The following is a 15,419-nucleotide window of genomic DNA, read 5'->3' as shown; positions in this document are numbered from 1 at the left end:
GCTCACCTACGCGCACGCACACATAAAGAAATTATAACTTAGAAAGGGAATAATCTGAGCACAAGATTAGGGATTTTTTATTTTGTTCAAGCTATGAGAGTTTGAAGAGAAAGTTCAATATGATGATAGTACAGATGAAAGTGCGTTGGGTCTTGGTCTATATAGCCCAATGACATCAATGCAGTTCAGATAAAATGGCAAGGAATAGGAACATCGACGTGGCGTGTGCATGACTATTTCAAATTATCAACGTGTAAAATGTCAAATGTCATTTCAAAAATGGTATTAATAGAGAATATAAAGCTGGCAGAAACGAAAAGAACACAAGAAAACGTACAAAACAAATCACCTAATGAATAGAAATCAATTTTAGATCGAATTATAAATCTATTTTCTTTTTTTTTCATGAAAAATTCACAAACTTCCACTAGTACTCAAATCTGATCGCGTAGATTTCCTTCTAATGATCCCGTTAAAACTCCGACGTATAATTACAGGTGTGTACGTTACCTCCACGTCGCTGGTTAACGAGATTCAAGGCACCAAAAAAGACGTTGCTTCGGTCCGTCTTCAATGGCGGGAAATCAGCGCTCGCTTGGTCTTCAATTCAAAAACTAGGAACTCTCGATACTTCGATTCGCCATTAACGTCGACCCTGAGAAAGAGATCGCTCCAAAAGTCTCCAAACTTTCCTTCCTCTGCAAATTTTTTCGAGAAACAAATGGAGGCGCGATAACACTGATTTTCCCCCAGGGCTCGGCTTTAAAGCCCCTCCCTTCCATTTCGGCGGATGCCTCGGAGCGTAGAGATCGCATCCGCGGTGTGGAAGACAAATTGAGGTTTGAGGGAGGGGGAAAGAATTTGATAAAGAGGCCTAGTTGAATCCGCAAAAAGGATAAAGACTCTTTTGGAGTATATTACTCTGTACAGCTACACACATTTATATTTGAGACAAAAATATATATATTCGCACTAGAATTGAGACCCGACCTAAAGAATTAGTTCTTCTTTTTAAGGGGGATTTGACCCAAGGACATTATTTTTTAAGGGCTGACCCATCTGCAATCTTTATGGTTTGGTTGAATTAGGATCTTCTTCGTAATTTAGAACTAGCTAGTCTCTGGCGCAACACAAGACCGTGTCTATTTCGTACAGTTTTTTTTTTTCAATAAAATTACCCAATCAGTCGTAAAATCTATTGTGGAAATGTCAATTCAGTCATAAACTTTTTAATTTTACTAATTTAGTCATAGACCTTTGCATGATATTCCAATATAATCATTCCGGTCAATTTTCTCATGAAATTGTTGGAAGTCCAGTCATCGCCGGCCGTCCTCCTTGGCATCCGCTATGTCAATAATTCCTGGCGAAAATTGACCGGAAAGACTATATTGAAATTTTGCGCAAAAGTTCCTGACTAAATTTAGTTTGGAATTGACATTCGTATAATAGGTTTAAGTCTTATTGGATAATTTCTCCCAATTTTATTCTGTATGTTGAAATTTTTTGAAGATCAATACTATAGAAAGAACTTTGTTATTATTATAGGGAACTATTCTGGCGTTTTTAACTCCTTATGTGTTGAAGATCGATGAAAAAGAAGGTATTTTCAATTGGGCGTCACTGGTGATTACTCTGATGTGAATGGACCACAGATATCAAATCAATACCAACAACTATTGAATCAAAACTTCTTCCGCATGTCAAATGCGAATGGTCAGAGTTAAGAGTGGTCCCAAGTAGAAACTCGAATATGAACCACTCCTCATCACTTTTGCTTTAGAAGACTTGTTTTGCTCAAAGAGAATTGGAAAAGATGGCCTTGTATATACGATTAAACTTGGAAAGCTCCTCTAGAACTCACTTAGTTACCCTTTCAAACATGATTTTTTGCCTGCCCATATTGGGAAAAAAAAAAAGAAAGAACTATCTCGAATGACCGCCGACGAATGATCCTATCATTGTTTTGCTGATTAAATTGCAATCAACAGAGAGTAAAAGAAGCAAATGGTATAGCGCAACCCCAATTCGCAATCAGAAAATCACTCGAGCTTTAAACCACCAAATCAGGTCATATATATGATCAACACAATGCATACATGTTGAGCCATGCATGTGTGGAAAGTTAGTAATACACGACCTTTCTTTTAGTAGCATAACTTCTGCATTTAGGGTACAAGAAGTCTCCCTTATCCTCTTCAAAAGAACAAGACTCATCTTCATCAATTCTTCCTATCACACCTATTCCAACACTGTAACTCCTTATTCCCATTGCATAATTAGATTGCATAGCATTTGCTGGACAATTCTTGCTCGTGATTCCCGGTTTCTCAACTTCACTCCTTGAAACCGATCGAGACAAACTCGTACATAGTAAGTCATGATTGTTCGCCAAGGAGTTGATGCTGAAACTTTTGGGCAATTGAGTTGGCACTTGAGCAGTTGGACCTCCAACGGCAGGTCCGCTGTAATCAATCCTATTTGCGCAATCCATAAAGCTATTCATGTAGAGATTTCTTACCTTGTTTAAAACCCTAACGGGTGCTCCTATTACATGCTTGAACTTGCTTTGCTTAGATGCCGCCATTTTTGCTCGCTAGTGCGCACGTGCTGGTAGAGAAACTATAACTTAGAAACGGGATAAGACTGAGCACAAGATTAGGGTTTGATTGTTCAAGCTACGAGAGCTTGAAGAGAAAGTTCAACATGATGATAGACTTGATAGTACAAATGAAGGTGTGTTGGGTCTTGGCCTGTATAGCCTCACGAGGTTAACATCAATGCAGCTTAGATGTAACGGCGATGATTGATAGAATAGGAACGTTGACGTGGCCTGTGTATGACTTTTCCAGAAGTTTCCACATATGAAATGTCAAACGAGACTTGAAGAACGCTATTAACAGAAGAATGTAAAGCTGGCAGAATTGAAAAGAACACAAGAAAACGTGCAAAACGAATAACTTATTAAGGGTTGACCCATCAGCGGTCTTTATAGCTACGTTGAATTAGGATCTTCTTCGTGATTAACAAAAAAAGACCACGTCTATTTTGTACAGTTTTTTCCTATATCTTGAAATATTGTAAAGATCAAAATCATAGAGAGAGCTTTCTTATTACCATAGGAAATTATTCTGGCCTTTAACTCCCTCTGTAGTTCCGTACCTATTCATCAGTCATGACGATTGATGACCCATTGTCAAGTTACATTATTTTTACAAACTTTTGCATTGGCTTTGACCGAGAGAGAGGATTTGACAAGCGAAACGGAAGATCAATAGAAGCTAAATTAACCTTGACTAATTAATGATAAATTGGCAGCCACCGGCCAAAGAAAACTGGTGACGAATTAGCCGAGAACGCACTCAATTGCAAGTTCATGATGTAAAGCAATGAACTAACAAGATGAGAATGGGTGGCAATTACCAATAAGTGTTTTGTGTTTTAGTAATAGAATTTTTTTGTTTCATTCTTCGGCTACGCATTGTGATGTCTTTATATAATACAAGCTAGGGTTACGGAATTAATGAAGAATAAAATCATGATCTCTTCTCTTTGGAAAGAATTGATCTTGCTTGATAAGCAAGTGGTGAAGAGATTATAGCTGAATCAAGACACGTCATCGTGATCTTTTCTCTTTGGAAAGAATTGATCTTGCTTGATGAGCGAGTGGTGGAGAGATTGTAACTGAATCAGGACACGTTATTGTTTCCTTTGACACATGATACGTACTTCCGAATTTGGAAATAGAAAACTCTTGAGCGGATGCAGCAAGAACTTCCTAAGAATTTCAATTGCTCATAAGCTTAAGACATATCTGCAGCAATAACAAGATTATTACTGTTCTTATCCGCAGTTATTTTTCGGCTTTTTGTCCCTGTTCTTACTTCAAGATCATGAATGATGATGCTGGTGATAGTGATAATATGCAATCCCAAATAGAAGATCGATCGTCAATTAGACGGGAAAATTGTCCATAACGTCCTAAACCTATTGCACTTTTGCTAATTCAGTTCTAAACCATTCAGTTTTGTCAATTGAGTTCTAAACATTTTCACTTCTTACCAATTGAGTCCATCCGGCCAATTTTGGCCAGAAAGTACTGACGTGGACGTCGGTCGGCCTACGTGGCGTTGACGTGGATAATTATAATAATATGTTAATATTTTTCGAATTTTTTTATTTTTATTTTTATTTTTTATATTCTTTTTCCTTTTTATTTATTTTTTTTCTCCCCTCCTTCCTCCTCCAGACGGTCACTGAGTGTCAACAACTAGCCAGAGGGGAGGGCCGGTGAGGTCGAGCCTCGCCCGAGATTGGCAAGGTCGACCTCGCCAGCCCTCCCCCCTCTGGCCGTTTGCCAACAATCGGCAATTGGCTGGAGGAGAAAGAAGGGGAGGAAAAAAAAAGAAAAAGATAAAAAGTAAAAAGAATAGAAAAAAATTAAAATATAATTAAAAAAATTGTCCACATCAGCACCACGCAGGCCGGCTGACGTCCACGTCAGCGATTCCGGTCAAAATTAGCCTGATGAACTCAATTAATAAGAAATGAAAAGGTTTATGAGTCAATTGGCAAAAAATAAAAAGGTTTAGAACTCAATTTGTAAGAAGCGAAAAGGTTTAGGAGTCAGTTAGCAAAATTAAAAGTTTATGATTGAATTGGTAAAAGTGCAATATGTTTTGAACTTTTTAGACAATTTTCCCTCAATTAGACGCATAGCAATTTCAGATAGTTTGTTGGAGCTGTATGAATAATCGAATCCGCAATTAGAAGAGAGCAAATTGCAAAATTTGCCAATCTATAGTGATTTCTTGGTTGTTCATAGCTTTGGTGTGAGTATTGTGCCAATTATCAAAAAAATAGAATTTTCAAAATTACAATTTTTTACTCTCAGTACTCACCTTATACACACACCAAGAAAACCCTTGAAATGCGATGTGGAAGCTTCAAGCGCATCGGATTTTCTAAGGTGCACATCGAGGGGTACGGTACTCCTAGGTTGGTACACCACTTGGTGAAATGCGATGACACGTCTTCTATGTTGGTAAATGAAAGCGAAACGTGCTGCCATTTTCATTAGAAAGAAACAGCTTACTATAATTCACATTGATTTACTACAATAAGAATGATCCATTGCCCAGAATTTCTCTGTGCAAGAATGAAAAGAGCTTGACGGAGACATGTTACCTAATATTCTCTGAACTGTCATTAGATATATGTTCGTTTATTTTTGTGCCATTATGATCCATGAGGTCGAATGGAAAGACAAAGTACCCTTAACAAAAACACCATTGATCGAGTAGCATTAACAGCGACACCTTTCCAACGACAACCATGAAAACAAAGAGAAGACCTGCACTGAAAGAATCGCAAATTTGATCCAAACCACGAAGGTACAAAAGTCGAAACAGACGCTCCCACAAACTCTTATTATGTACATTTTGATCTTCACCAATTCCAACATCTTATGTCCACCAAAGTTTCTGGCCCTTTTGCATTTAATAGAACCCGACATTTCTCCTGCCAACAGCATGGCTTCTGCTTCTTGGGAACGCCAAATCGGCCTTCAGCTTCAGCCTATCTTCCTCAAACTCGTCAGAAGCCATGTTCTCATCAATCCTCCCAATTTTCCCCAACCCCACGCTTTGGCTCCTGTCCACACCATAAACATTATTGCTACCGCTATTGGACCCGTACCCGGTTTGCGACTCGAAACCCGTCATGTCCAAGCCTCTCCTCTTCGAAACGGCCCTCACCAACTCCCGGAAGTCCTCGTCGTCATTGCTCCCCTTGGATGAGTTCACGCTGAAGCTCTTGGGCAGCGTCGTGATCGGAGCGGCGGGGCCACCGACTCCACCGCCCTGGCCGACCCTGCCGGCCAAGTCCTCCATGCTTCTCATGTAGAAGTTCCGGGCCTTGCTCACGATCCTCAAGGGCGCCGTCATCACGTGCTTGATCTTGCTTTGCTTGCTGGCCGCTTTGGTGCTCCTCATGGCTTCTTCAAATTGCACAATTGAGCAATTCCCCGAGAGAGCAATAAAAACAAGAAAGAAGGAGAAGACGAAGAACGAGAAGAACGAGAAGCTTTTCTTTTTCTTTGGTACACGTTTCGGGTGTGAGTTTCACGAGAAAGATCATATGAGTATATAAAGAGTGGTTGGACGGCTTTAAAAAACAGGGCTTTGGCTTGTGGGGTTTCTTTCCTGGAATCAAGGTTAGCATGAGCGGTTTGAATTCGAATAAATTAGGGAGAAAGACGTAATTGAAAGTGTAATGTAATGCATGGGAACGTGAGGACTTATTCAAAGCCGGCATTAAATAAGACCAAATTGATGACAGAAAAGGATAAGAGAGCGACGTCAGTAGGCCAAATTTGAACGGAAGAAATAAGAAACCAAGTAATAAGAGAGAAAACCATTACCTGCTTGACCCATTAATCACAGCCTGCCTTCAAATGTTCTTATCTCCGTGCATACGTACGTATGTGTATGGAGCGGAGGTTCAAAAGTTGACCTCCTCTTGTGATGTATTTATACCATTATGAAGCTAGCTAAATGTCATATACAAACCCCAGTGGCCACCCTTCCCATTGGGGAGTTCGAATCCCCACCTTCTCGGGAGTTGGGGGTGCGAACGTTTAGTTTTAAGTGTGGGTTTCGATTAATCTCATAGAGAGCAAGTGAGAGAGTTGAAAGTTAGAATAGACAAGACCAAAAGAAAATGTCATATACATGTATACGATGGATAGATACAACATGTCAAACCATGGAAAATGGTGGCATTGCGGGAACAAGATGAACAGCCAAAACTCATGCTGAATTTCTTGGAGGATATATAATATTGACCAAGGAATATGACAGCTTAAGCCTTCAACTGCCCATTTTGTTTCGCGCCGGTCAAGTTGAAACACTTGAAGAAAAAAATATAAAGAGAAAAAGAAAAGGTTGAAATACTCGTAAGGAAATTATAAAAGAAACATGCTATGGAATATCAGATTAATGGTTTTCTCTTATATGGATATACATTTTACTAATTAAAGTTGTCAATCAATATATTGCAATTAGTATTGCCAATTTATTCCCTCCTTAATTTCAATCTTAATACCGAAAATTACTTCATGAAAGTATTATGAATAATCTATCTAGAAAATTTTGATTTGTACAATAAAGTTTGACTTAGAGATGAGGATTTCCCTTACTTATCTTTCAAATAATTAGACATATATATAAGACAAAAAAATGGGTAAAATAGAAAAAGTATAATGAGGGATCATTGTGGAAAATTGGAAGCACACTGCAATAAAAAAATCAAATGAACGACTATTTTTTTTTTGTAAAAAAAATGAACCACTATCTAATCTTCCTATGCTTGCGCAATTTTCCCCTTGATTGTACAAATTTTAAGATGCATATTGCAAACAAGGTCAATGAAATGGAGGTGATCATTGGGAGGGTTCACGCTGTTGCCCTCGAGAGCGGAGCCTAACTCTTTTCCAGGCCTAAACATCGACAAGAAAAAAAAGAATATATCATGTTTCGGATTGGACGGGCCTTGCCCAGGCCAATTAGGCTGGACCGAGCCTTACAAGTAAAGTGTATACACACACATACAACACAAATGCTCAAGGACATGATAACAAGTATTCCACAATTTGGTTGCCAAACATTCCTTAATGTTGTCTATGTTTCAGTCTTGATCGTTAGTTCTTCCGGTCAATCGCTGGAAATTGATACTCCCGAGTTGTATCAGCTTGCATAATCTCAGCTTCGGCCGTAACCAGTCCAGCCTCCAATTTTTAGGAGTAAGGTTAGGCTAATTAGTCCAATCTTTGGCCCAATTCTCGCATTAAATAAGGATGTTTGCATTGAGGATGTTAGCTTGACACTAGCAACGTCTAAGTCATCGTTTCGTATTATTTTCCATACACTCGACCCCCATTCTATCAATGAATCATAATCATCGTCACCTAAACAATGAGCTATTTCTTTTACCTCATTAAACTCGCCATATTCAAAAGTGAATGGCCAATTTTGTGCTTTTTTTTTATGGCCCATCCCTTTCATAATCGCAGCGCAAAGCAACAAGCCACAAGAGAGGCATTGCTTGCTTAACTACCGTTGCTATCCATCAATGCACACTGTCTATCTGTTTACAACTATCAATGTCAATGGTATAAAAAAAATGGGAATTATATGAAAAGGTGAAAAGCAATCAAAGCTGGGGCATACACGCCCATAAACACAAGATTCAGATCTCTCAAACTTATGATAGAGATTGAAAAAGCTATCCATCGAAAACCCACACCGCCCATAACCTTACGCGCCCAACTCAAGGCTTCCTTTCTCACAAATAATTTTTTTTCCTACTGACTTTCTCTCATCTCATGTTTGACACTACGAAGAATTTGAATTGAAGGTTTGTGCTTAAAAGCTAAATCAAATCCACAAAAACTAAACATAGGTATAGATAACACCAACAACGATATCATCAACAAAACACCATCATAGTTACAACCGGGCTAAGCATCTAACTCATATCGTCGATACAGCAGTATTCCAAGTAGAGCATAACTTGTGGATTAAATCGATAATGCCTTTGCTTCGAATGTTTCGACATCCCTCGAAGCTCGAATCAATAATTAACAGTAAATCTAATAGTTTATAAAACGCCATCAATAGAAGGAGCAGACCAAGTATACAACATAAACTTTCGTGATCTCCAAATTTCAGTCACATAGATTTAATGAGAATAGTTACAGTCAAAGGAATGAGGTGATCATGATTCACTATTATGATTAAAAAAAAGCAACTTTAGAGAATGGCCAAAGCTCTGCACAAGTGCCTTCAAGGAAGGACCACCATCAAGAAAACCGTGAATATTTTCTTGCTTTACAAGGTTTGCACAATTGCAACCTAATATATCAAGTTAGGCCACACAAAAGCAACAAAACTTAATGAGCAAATCTAAGAAAGAAATATAAACATTCTTGCAGTCGTCACTTTTTCTCTACTTCTTCGAGGTACGAGATGTTTTATTTCTTTCTTCAAAATATCACTTTAGAGGAGTAAAGAAAATTCAAAGAATCATCAATGGTAGAAACTTGTACTAAACATATACATCGCTAACCAGTCAGGTGAACTAAATCACGTGAGTAAACCAAGAAAATGAGATAAAAAAGAAATATCTTATGCAAACAGTTTTGAAAGTCGACAATGAGAGATTGATTATTGAAATCTTCCTTAGGCAGAACTCCAAATAGCTAATCTCTAGTGCACAACTTGGGCTCTACACATTTAGTTAGAGGAATGCTCAATATATCACGTGCCATGAGTGACAACTCGGGATACCGATGTGAATTAGCCTTCCAATAATCAAGGACATTGAGATCCAAGTAAAGCTTTCTATCAAGCCTATTCTCCCGCAAATACAATCCAATTGTGACTTAATAGATTGCAAGCCAATGTGTTCACTCACGAATACATAATACTCATCAATATTGTCTCCAATGTTCTACACGACGTCCTCAACTGGAATATTATCTCGACCACTTGAAGATGTAAAATTATCATCTCTCTACAAGAACATATAGAGCTTTTCCTGAAAGGGAAAGTACACAATTCCACATGATCATACATGTCTAACTTCAAATAGCAAAGCACTAGCAAGTCTATCTTATAGCGAGCATCTGATGTGGCAGCTAAGATAAGACAATTCTATAACACTTCCAATATTTTTTTAACTACTTTAGCATTGTCGTAGCCATAGAACTAATAGCTTCATCCTTATTATTCCTCGCATTTATCAAACGAAACTATTAGTTTTATGGCTACTCAATGCTAAAAAAGTTTGAAAAATATTGGAAATGTTATAGTGTTGTTTTCTCTTTTGCTGTCCTATTAGATTCTCGCTTTAAGCTACACTTGTTAGAGTTTTGCTATTCAAAGTTGGATATGGATAATCATGTGGAATTTATACTAAGCATTCGGAAGAAGCTCTATTTGCTTTTTGATGAGTATGTGATCTCTATGTCAAGAGATAATCACTTTACATCTTCAAGAAATGGATATAATATCTCAGTTGAGGACATTGTTGAGAACATTGGGGACGATATGGATGAGTGTGATGTATTCTTGAGTAAACACTTTGACTCGAAATCTAGTAGGTCACAATTGGATTTGTATTTGAGGGAGAATAGACTTGATAGAAAGCATTACCTGATCTCAATATTCTTTATTATTGGAGGCTAATTCACATTAATTTCTCGGGTTGTCTCTCATAGCACGTGATATATTAAGCATTCCTATCACTATTGTTGCCCTAGAGTCGACCTTTAGCATTAGAGGACGCATTTTAAATAAATATTGAAGTTCCCTTTTGCCTAAAAGTGTAGAGGCCGAGTTATGCACCAGAGATTGGTTATTTGAAGTTCCGCCTAATGAAGATTTTGAGGATGAATCTCTCATTGTCGACTTTCAAGACTATTTGCATTAGGTACTTTTTTTTATCTCATTCTCTCGGTACACCCACCTAATTTAATGCACGTGGCTGGTTAGAGATGTGCATGTTGAAACAAATTTCTATAATTGATGATTCTTTGAATTTTATATGTTCCTGTGAAGTGATAATTCTGAGGAAAGAAAACATCTCGTAACTTTGAAAAAGTTGAAAAAAAGTGACACTTGCAAGAAGGTATGTATTTCTTTCTTCTTATCTTTCTTAGATTTGCTCATTAATTTCCCTTGCTTTGTGTGGCCTAACTTGAGATATTACACCTTGCAAGGTCCGTAAATGGAGGCAAAAGCTTTGGCCATTCTCTTTGTTTGCTTTCCCTTTATCATAGCAGTGAATGTATTCACCTCTCTTCTTTGATTGTAACTATTCTTATTAAGTCTAGGTGATTAAAATTTAGAGGTCAAAAAAGTTTATCACGTACTCAATTGGCTCCTTCTGCTGATGGTGTCATTTAACTATTAAATATACTTTTAAGTATTACTTCAAGGGATATCGAAACATTTGAAGTAAAGTCATTATCAATTTGATCAATAAGTCATGCTCTGCTTCGAACATTGTTGTATAGAGCCTAGTTGTGATTATGATGGTGTCTTGTTGTTAATATTGATGTCAGTATTATTTGTACATGAGTTTAGCTTTAAGCATACACCTTCGATTCAATTTCTTCTCAGCTTCAAACATTGTTCACTGTTTAATGAGGTAAAGGTAATAGTAGAAAAATATGTACAAAGAAAATGGTGAGTTTAATGAGGTAAAGGAAGTAGTTCACTATTACCCGCTCTAGTCATTTAGATCTCACAATTGCTTTAGATTTATATTTATACAACTTTCACTGACTTAGGATCTTTGAATTGTCAACATAGTTGTTATCTTCACAATTTCATTCACTTGCCAAGCTTTTGGGAGCTAATTCATCGTAGAAACTTCTGAATGTCAAGGATGCAACATTAATACAGGATGCCGTGTATAAGAACTCGTACTTTAATATTTCTACGTTCTTCAATTGAATGGTCATTTTGAAGAATGCTTCCCTTCACCCGAGCAATATCAATCCCACCCTCGAACTCATCCACATAGGTGTTCCGTCAGCGCGGCATTCACCTACGTCTCCACGTTGCTCATGAGCCACACGAAATCCTAACCAATGTCCCAACCTGAGCTCCCTCACCGACTTGGCAATGATCCATGGAATCGCCCTTTCTTCAAGATTAACAATTTAAGGAGAAAAATTACTAAAAATTTGAGCTCTGATCGGGTCAAGTATGACTTGAGAGAAGTTGCTGAAATTGTATTGCATAAAAATGGGTCAATTTGTATCGGACCTAGTTAACCCAAACTGACCCAACTCACCCATTTGACGGGCCTAGTATTTCTCTAGAAAAAGTTGTCCTTCTTGAAAGTATTCATACCATTCCAAATGAACATATTGGCTAAGCTCTCCTGATGCCAATTTAAAAGATTTGCAATGTTCATTTAACATTTTGCATGGCTCCATTCGTAAATTGACAAATTTGTGTATGTTGAGTAAAAGAGTTATTGCAAGTTGAAGTAAAATTTCATCATCAAAATTTGTCAATCATCGATTTGAAATAATTGCCCAAAATGATAAGAGCCATCCTATAACAGACACACCCACCAAAAATTTGTGGAAATCATTGCTTTGAAAATTGTCTTATTTTATGTTTCTCTTGCATTATAATGCACCCCTTTCAAATGAAACTTCATCCTTGCCAATCATCGACCTCAATAATCATCCAAAATCATAGGAATTTTATTTGTCCTATATTCCTCGCCAAAACAAGTATAAAATCTGAATATAACCAATATATTTTCAAATATACACCAAATATTTCAAATATAACACACCAAATTAATTTCACATACAACCCTTAACAACTCGGAATTCTTAAGCCCTTTCACTTATCTAGGCCCGTCAAATGGATGGATCGGTTCAGATTTGGGTCGGGTCGAAATTAGCTAGACCTAAAATTGACCCATTTATATATAATGAACATTTAGTGATCCATATCCAACCTGTAGTCGACCCAACTTGGGATTATATTATTGGCGATTTTTCTCCTTAAATTGTTCCCTCTGATGGGTGACTCCATGGGTCGGCTCGCCGAGTTGATGAGAGAGCTCGGGTCATGGTATGGGCTAAGACTTCTCGTAGAACATGAGCAACACTTAGTGGGTGAGCATAGTGCTGACGGACAAGAATACTTGCATTGATGGATTTAAGGGTTAGTTCAATTCAAGAACCGGACCGGTTGAACCTATCTAGGATTGGTTTGAACCGGTACCCAAGTAGAACCCTCGGTACCAACGTTGGGAACCAGCACTGAATGGTCTTGTGTTGACTTTGGGTTTGAACGGCAGTTAGAAAAATCCAATTCTACTAAAACAAAAAAAGAGAATTTTTCAATGACAACAGCTATCACTCATTGAACAAAATCGGGAACCTGTCCGATCCGATTATTGGGTCGGACTGAACCCAATGCTCTCCCCTACCAAGCTCAAGCAATTCTGGCCCAAGACCCCCTCAAATACAACCTCTCCTCCTCCTGGCTCAACACCCGTCTTAGCTAGGAGGACGTTGTCTTATAGCCTCATGTGACCCCTCGGACTACCCCAGCTCCACTGCAAGCTCTCCGCCACCACTAAGAGCCAGCACAATAGCATAATCAAGCTCTTGGGCGCCTCAGCTTCTAGGAAATTCATCTACTTGGTCTACGAGTTTGTCTAAAACGACGTCATCAGCTGCACATAGTGACGAAATCTTCGCTAGCGTCGGGATTTGCCACTTCACTACAGTTGAATTAGGCAGTGGCCCTAAAACCGGAGGAGGAGAGCAGCTCCGATCCTATAGGCAATCGGAAGTTGAAGAGGGCGAGCAAAGGGGAGTGAACAGTGCATGAGAGAGCTTTATGGGCTGAAAGTGGATTTTATTTATGCTATAACAAAAATGGGCTTGAAATGGTTATGTTCCCAACCCATTTAGACCATATATAGTTACACATTTATTTCTTAGATCCATTTGAACCCATTTATAAACTAGCCCATAAAAAATGAGCTAAATAATGGGTTTTGGAAACCCGTGTCGACACCTCTACTTGTATCCTTCCAAACTTCATACTCAATCATGGTAGAGACCTTAATACCCATTTCTCTGGGCCCTACATTTGAATAAGTTCTATTAGTCCATATGTTTTCCCCAACTTTTATCCCCCTTTAGACTACGTTTGGTGGTCCGAATTTGAGTTCGGATAGGATAACAAATTATCCTATCCTGTGTTTCGCTGCAGAACGCCTTCGGACCCAGGATATACCAGGATAAAATGGCAAATAAGAAATCTATGGAAGGGGGTGGGATAAGCCCGGATTGGATAATTTTTATTTTACAAATAACTAAACAAGCGCTATTTTCCAATGAAGGATGCCAATGAATTACTAAAAGATATTGTCATAAGAACTCGGCAGATTCAAAAGGTGTATTTAGTGCAAAGCTTACTAAAATTAAAACAGGCAAAAATGAGATGCAAACCCAATGGATTGAAAGGTGCACCAGTAGATCATTCAGTTCGACTTTTTCCCAAGCAAGTCTTGTATTTACAAACAAAAATCCAAGGAAAGAAATATCTTCACATTTGAAGAGGGACGAATTGGAAGACGAGGTACTGCTCAAGGAAGTTCCTCAAAAAGTTATCAGTAGCAAGAAAATCAAAAGAAAATAGGTCAAAATAAATCCCCACAAGCTTTCATTTTCTTTGAGGGACAATGCACTCAACTAATAGAAATGAAAATTCACCATCAGAGGAAAGATCATCTCCACATGGTTACAAAAGACGAAGCTTGCATCACTTCTCTTTGCCTGTCAACATATTAACCCTGAAAAGATTTGTCAAGAAAAAGATCTCCCGGAGCAACCAGCAATAGGCAAGCCATGTCAGTATGAAGCTATTAACATCCCAGCTCTAACCAAAAATAAGGACAAGAGAGAAGGTACTGGGAACACATTCCCAAAAGGTTAAGTTGATCGACGAGATAATTCCCAAGTCCAACAGTTCGAAGAACTCGAATGGCGAGCTCCTCACCAAGTCCATTGATTCAAGAAGACTAGGCGGAACAGGAAACTAGTAATTTTGCGCAAGGACAAGGAATTTTTTACGAGGAAGATATCTTCAATTTCAAGAGATTTCATTCGTGGAAGCTTCCAAGATGGATCTAGGGTCAAAAACAAAGTACATCCGGATTTTCATGTTACAAACGGACATTTACCGTACATATGATGGAATATTGTCATAATCCGATGGCAAAGTTTGGGGATTTTCTAATGGCTTTTATCCTTCTTATTTCATGCTATAACAATAAATGGGCTTGAAATGGGTATGTTCCCAACCCATTTAGACCATATATAGTTACACATTTATTTCTTAGATCCATTTGAACCTGTTTCTAACATTTTAGTCAACCCAATTATAAACTAGGCCATAAAAAATGAGCTAAATAATGGGTTTTGGAAACCCGTGTCGACACCTCTACTTGTATCCTTCCAAACTTCATACTCAATCATGGTAGAGACCTTAATACCCAATTCTCTGGGCCTACATTTGCATAAGTTTTATTAGTCCATATGTTTTCCCCAATTTTTATCACCATTTAAAAGTCGTGTTTCAATCCACTGACATTCAAAAATTATGGAGACCGTTCCAAAAACTATACTATAATTGGCACTAGCATCTATTCACCTATTTGTTCTTAAAATTCACCAAACACCAACCTCAAATAATCACACAAATCTATAAAAATCATTCTGCAATCAGTCCACAAGATTAACATAGCCGCCAGGCAAGCACGAAAAGAAAATGACTGGAATAGTAATCACAAGATAATCTAGCCAACGAACA

At 38.1% G+C, this 15,419-nt stretch overlaps 1 protein-coding gene across 1 annotated transcript; it reads right to left on the bottom strand.

Annotated features, from left to right (window-relative positions):
* Nucleotides 1-5,271: 5,271 nt before the first annotated feature.
* LOC115690369 (uncharacterized) lies at nt 5,272-6,206 on the bottom strand. The gene has a single exon (XM_030616698.2). The coding sequence runs from the start codon at nt 5,991-5,993 to the stop codon at nt 5,499-5,501; it is 495 nt and encodes a 164-aa protein (XP_030472558.1). The 5' UTR covers nt 5,994-6,206; the 3' UTR covers nt 5,272-5,498.
* Between the last annotated feature and the right edge of the window lie 9,213 nt (nt 6,207-15,419).

This window comes from Syzygium oleosum, unplaced genomic scaffold (assembly GCF_021117445.2).
Source record: "Syzygium oleosum isolate NSW1041296 unplaced genomic scaffold, Sole_v2.1 Sole_v2.33, whole genome shotgun sequence".
In the NCBI taxonomy this organism is placed as follows: domain Eukaryota; kingdom Viridiplantae; phylum Streptophyta; class Magnoliopsida; order Myrtales; family Myrtaceae; genus Syzygium; species Syzygium oleosum.
Note: the sequence above shows the minus strand (reverse complement) of the source record. Positions and strands in the feature narration are given on the sequence as shown.

Coding starts and splice junctions, on each gene's coding strand:
- LOC115690369 (XM_030616698.2), bottom strand. CDS start 5,993: ATGAGGAGCACCAAAGCGGCCAGCAAGCAAAGCAAGATCAAGCACGTG.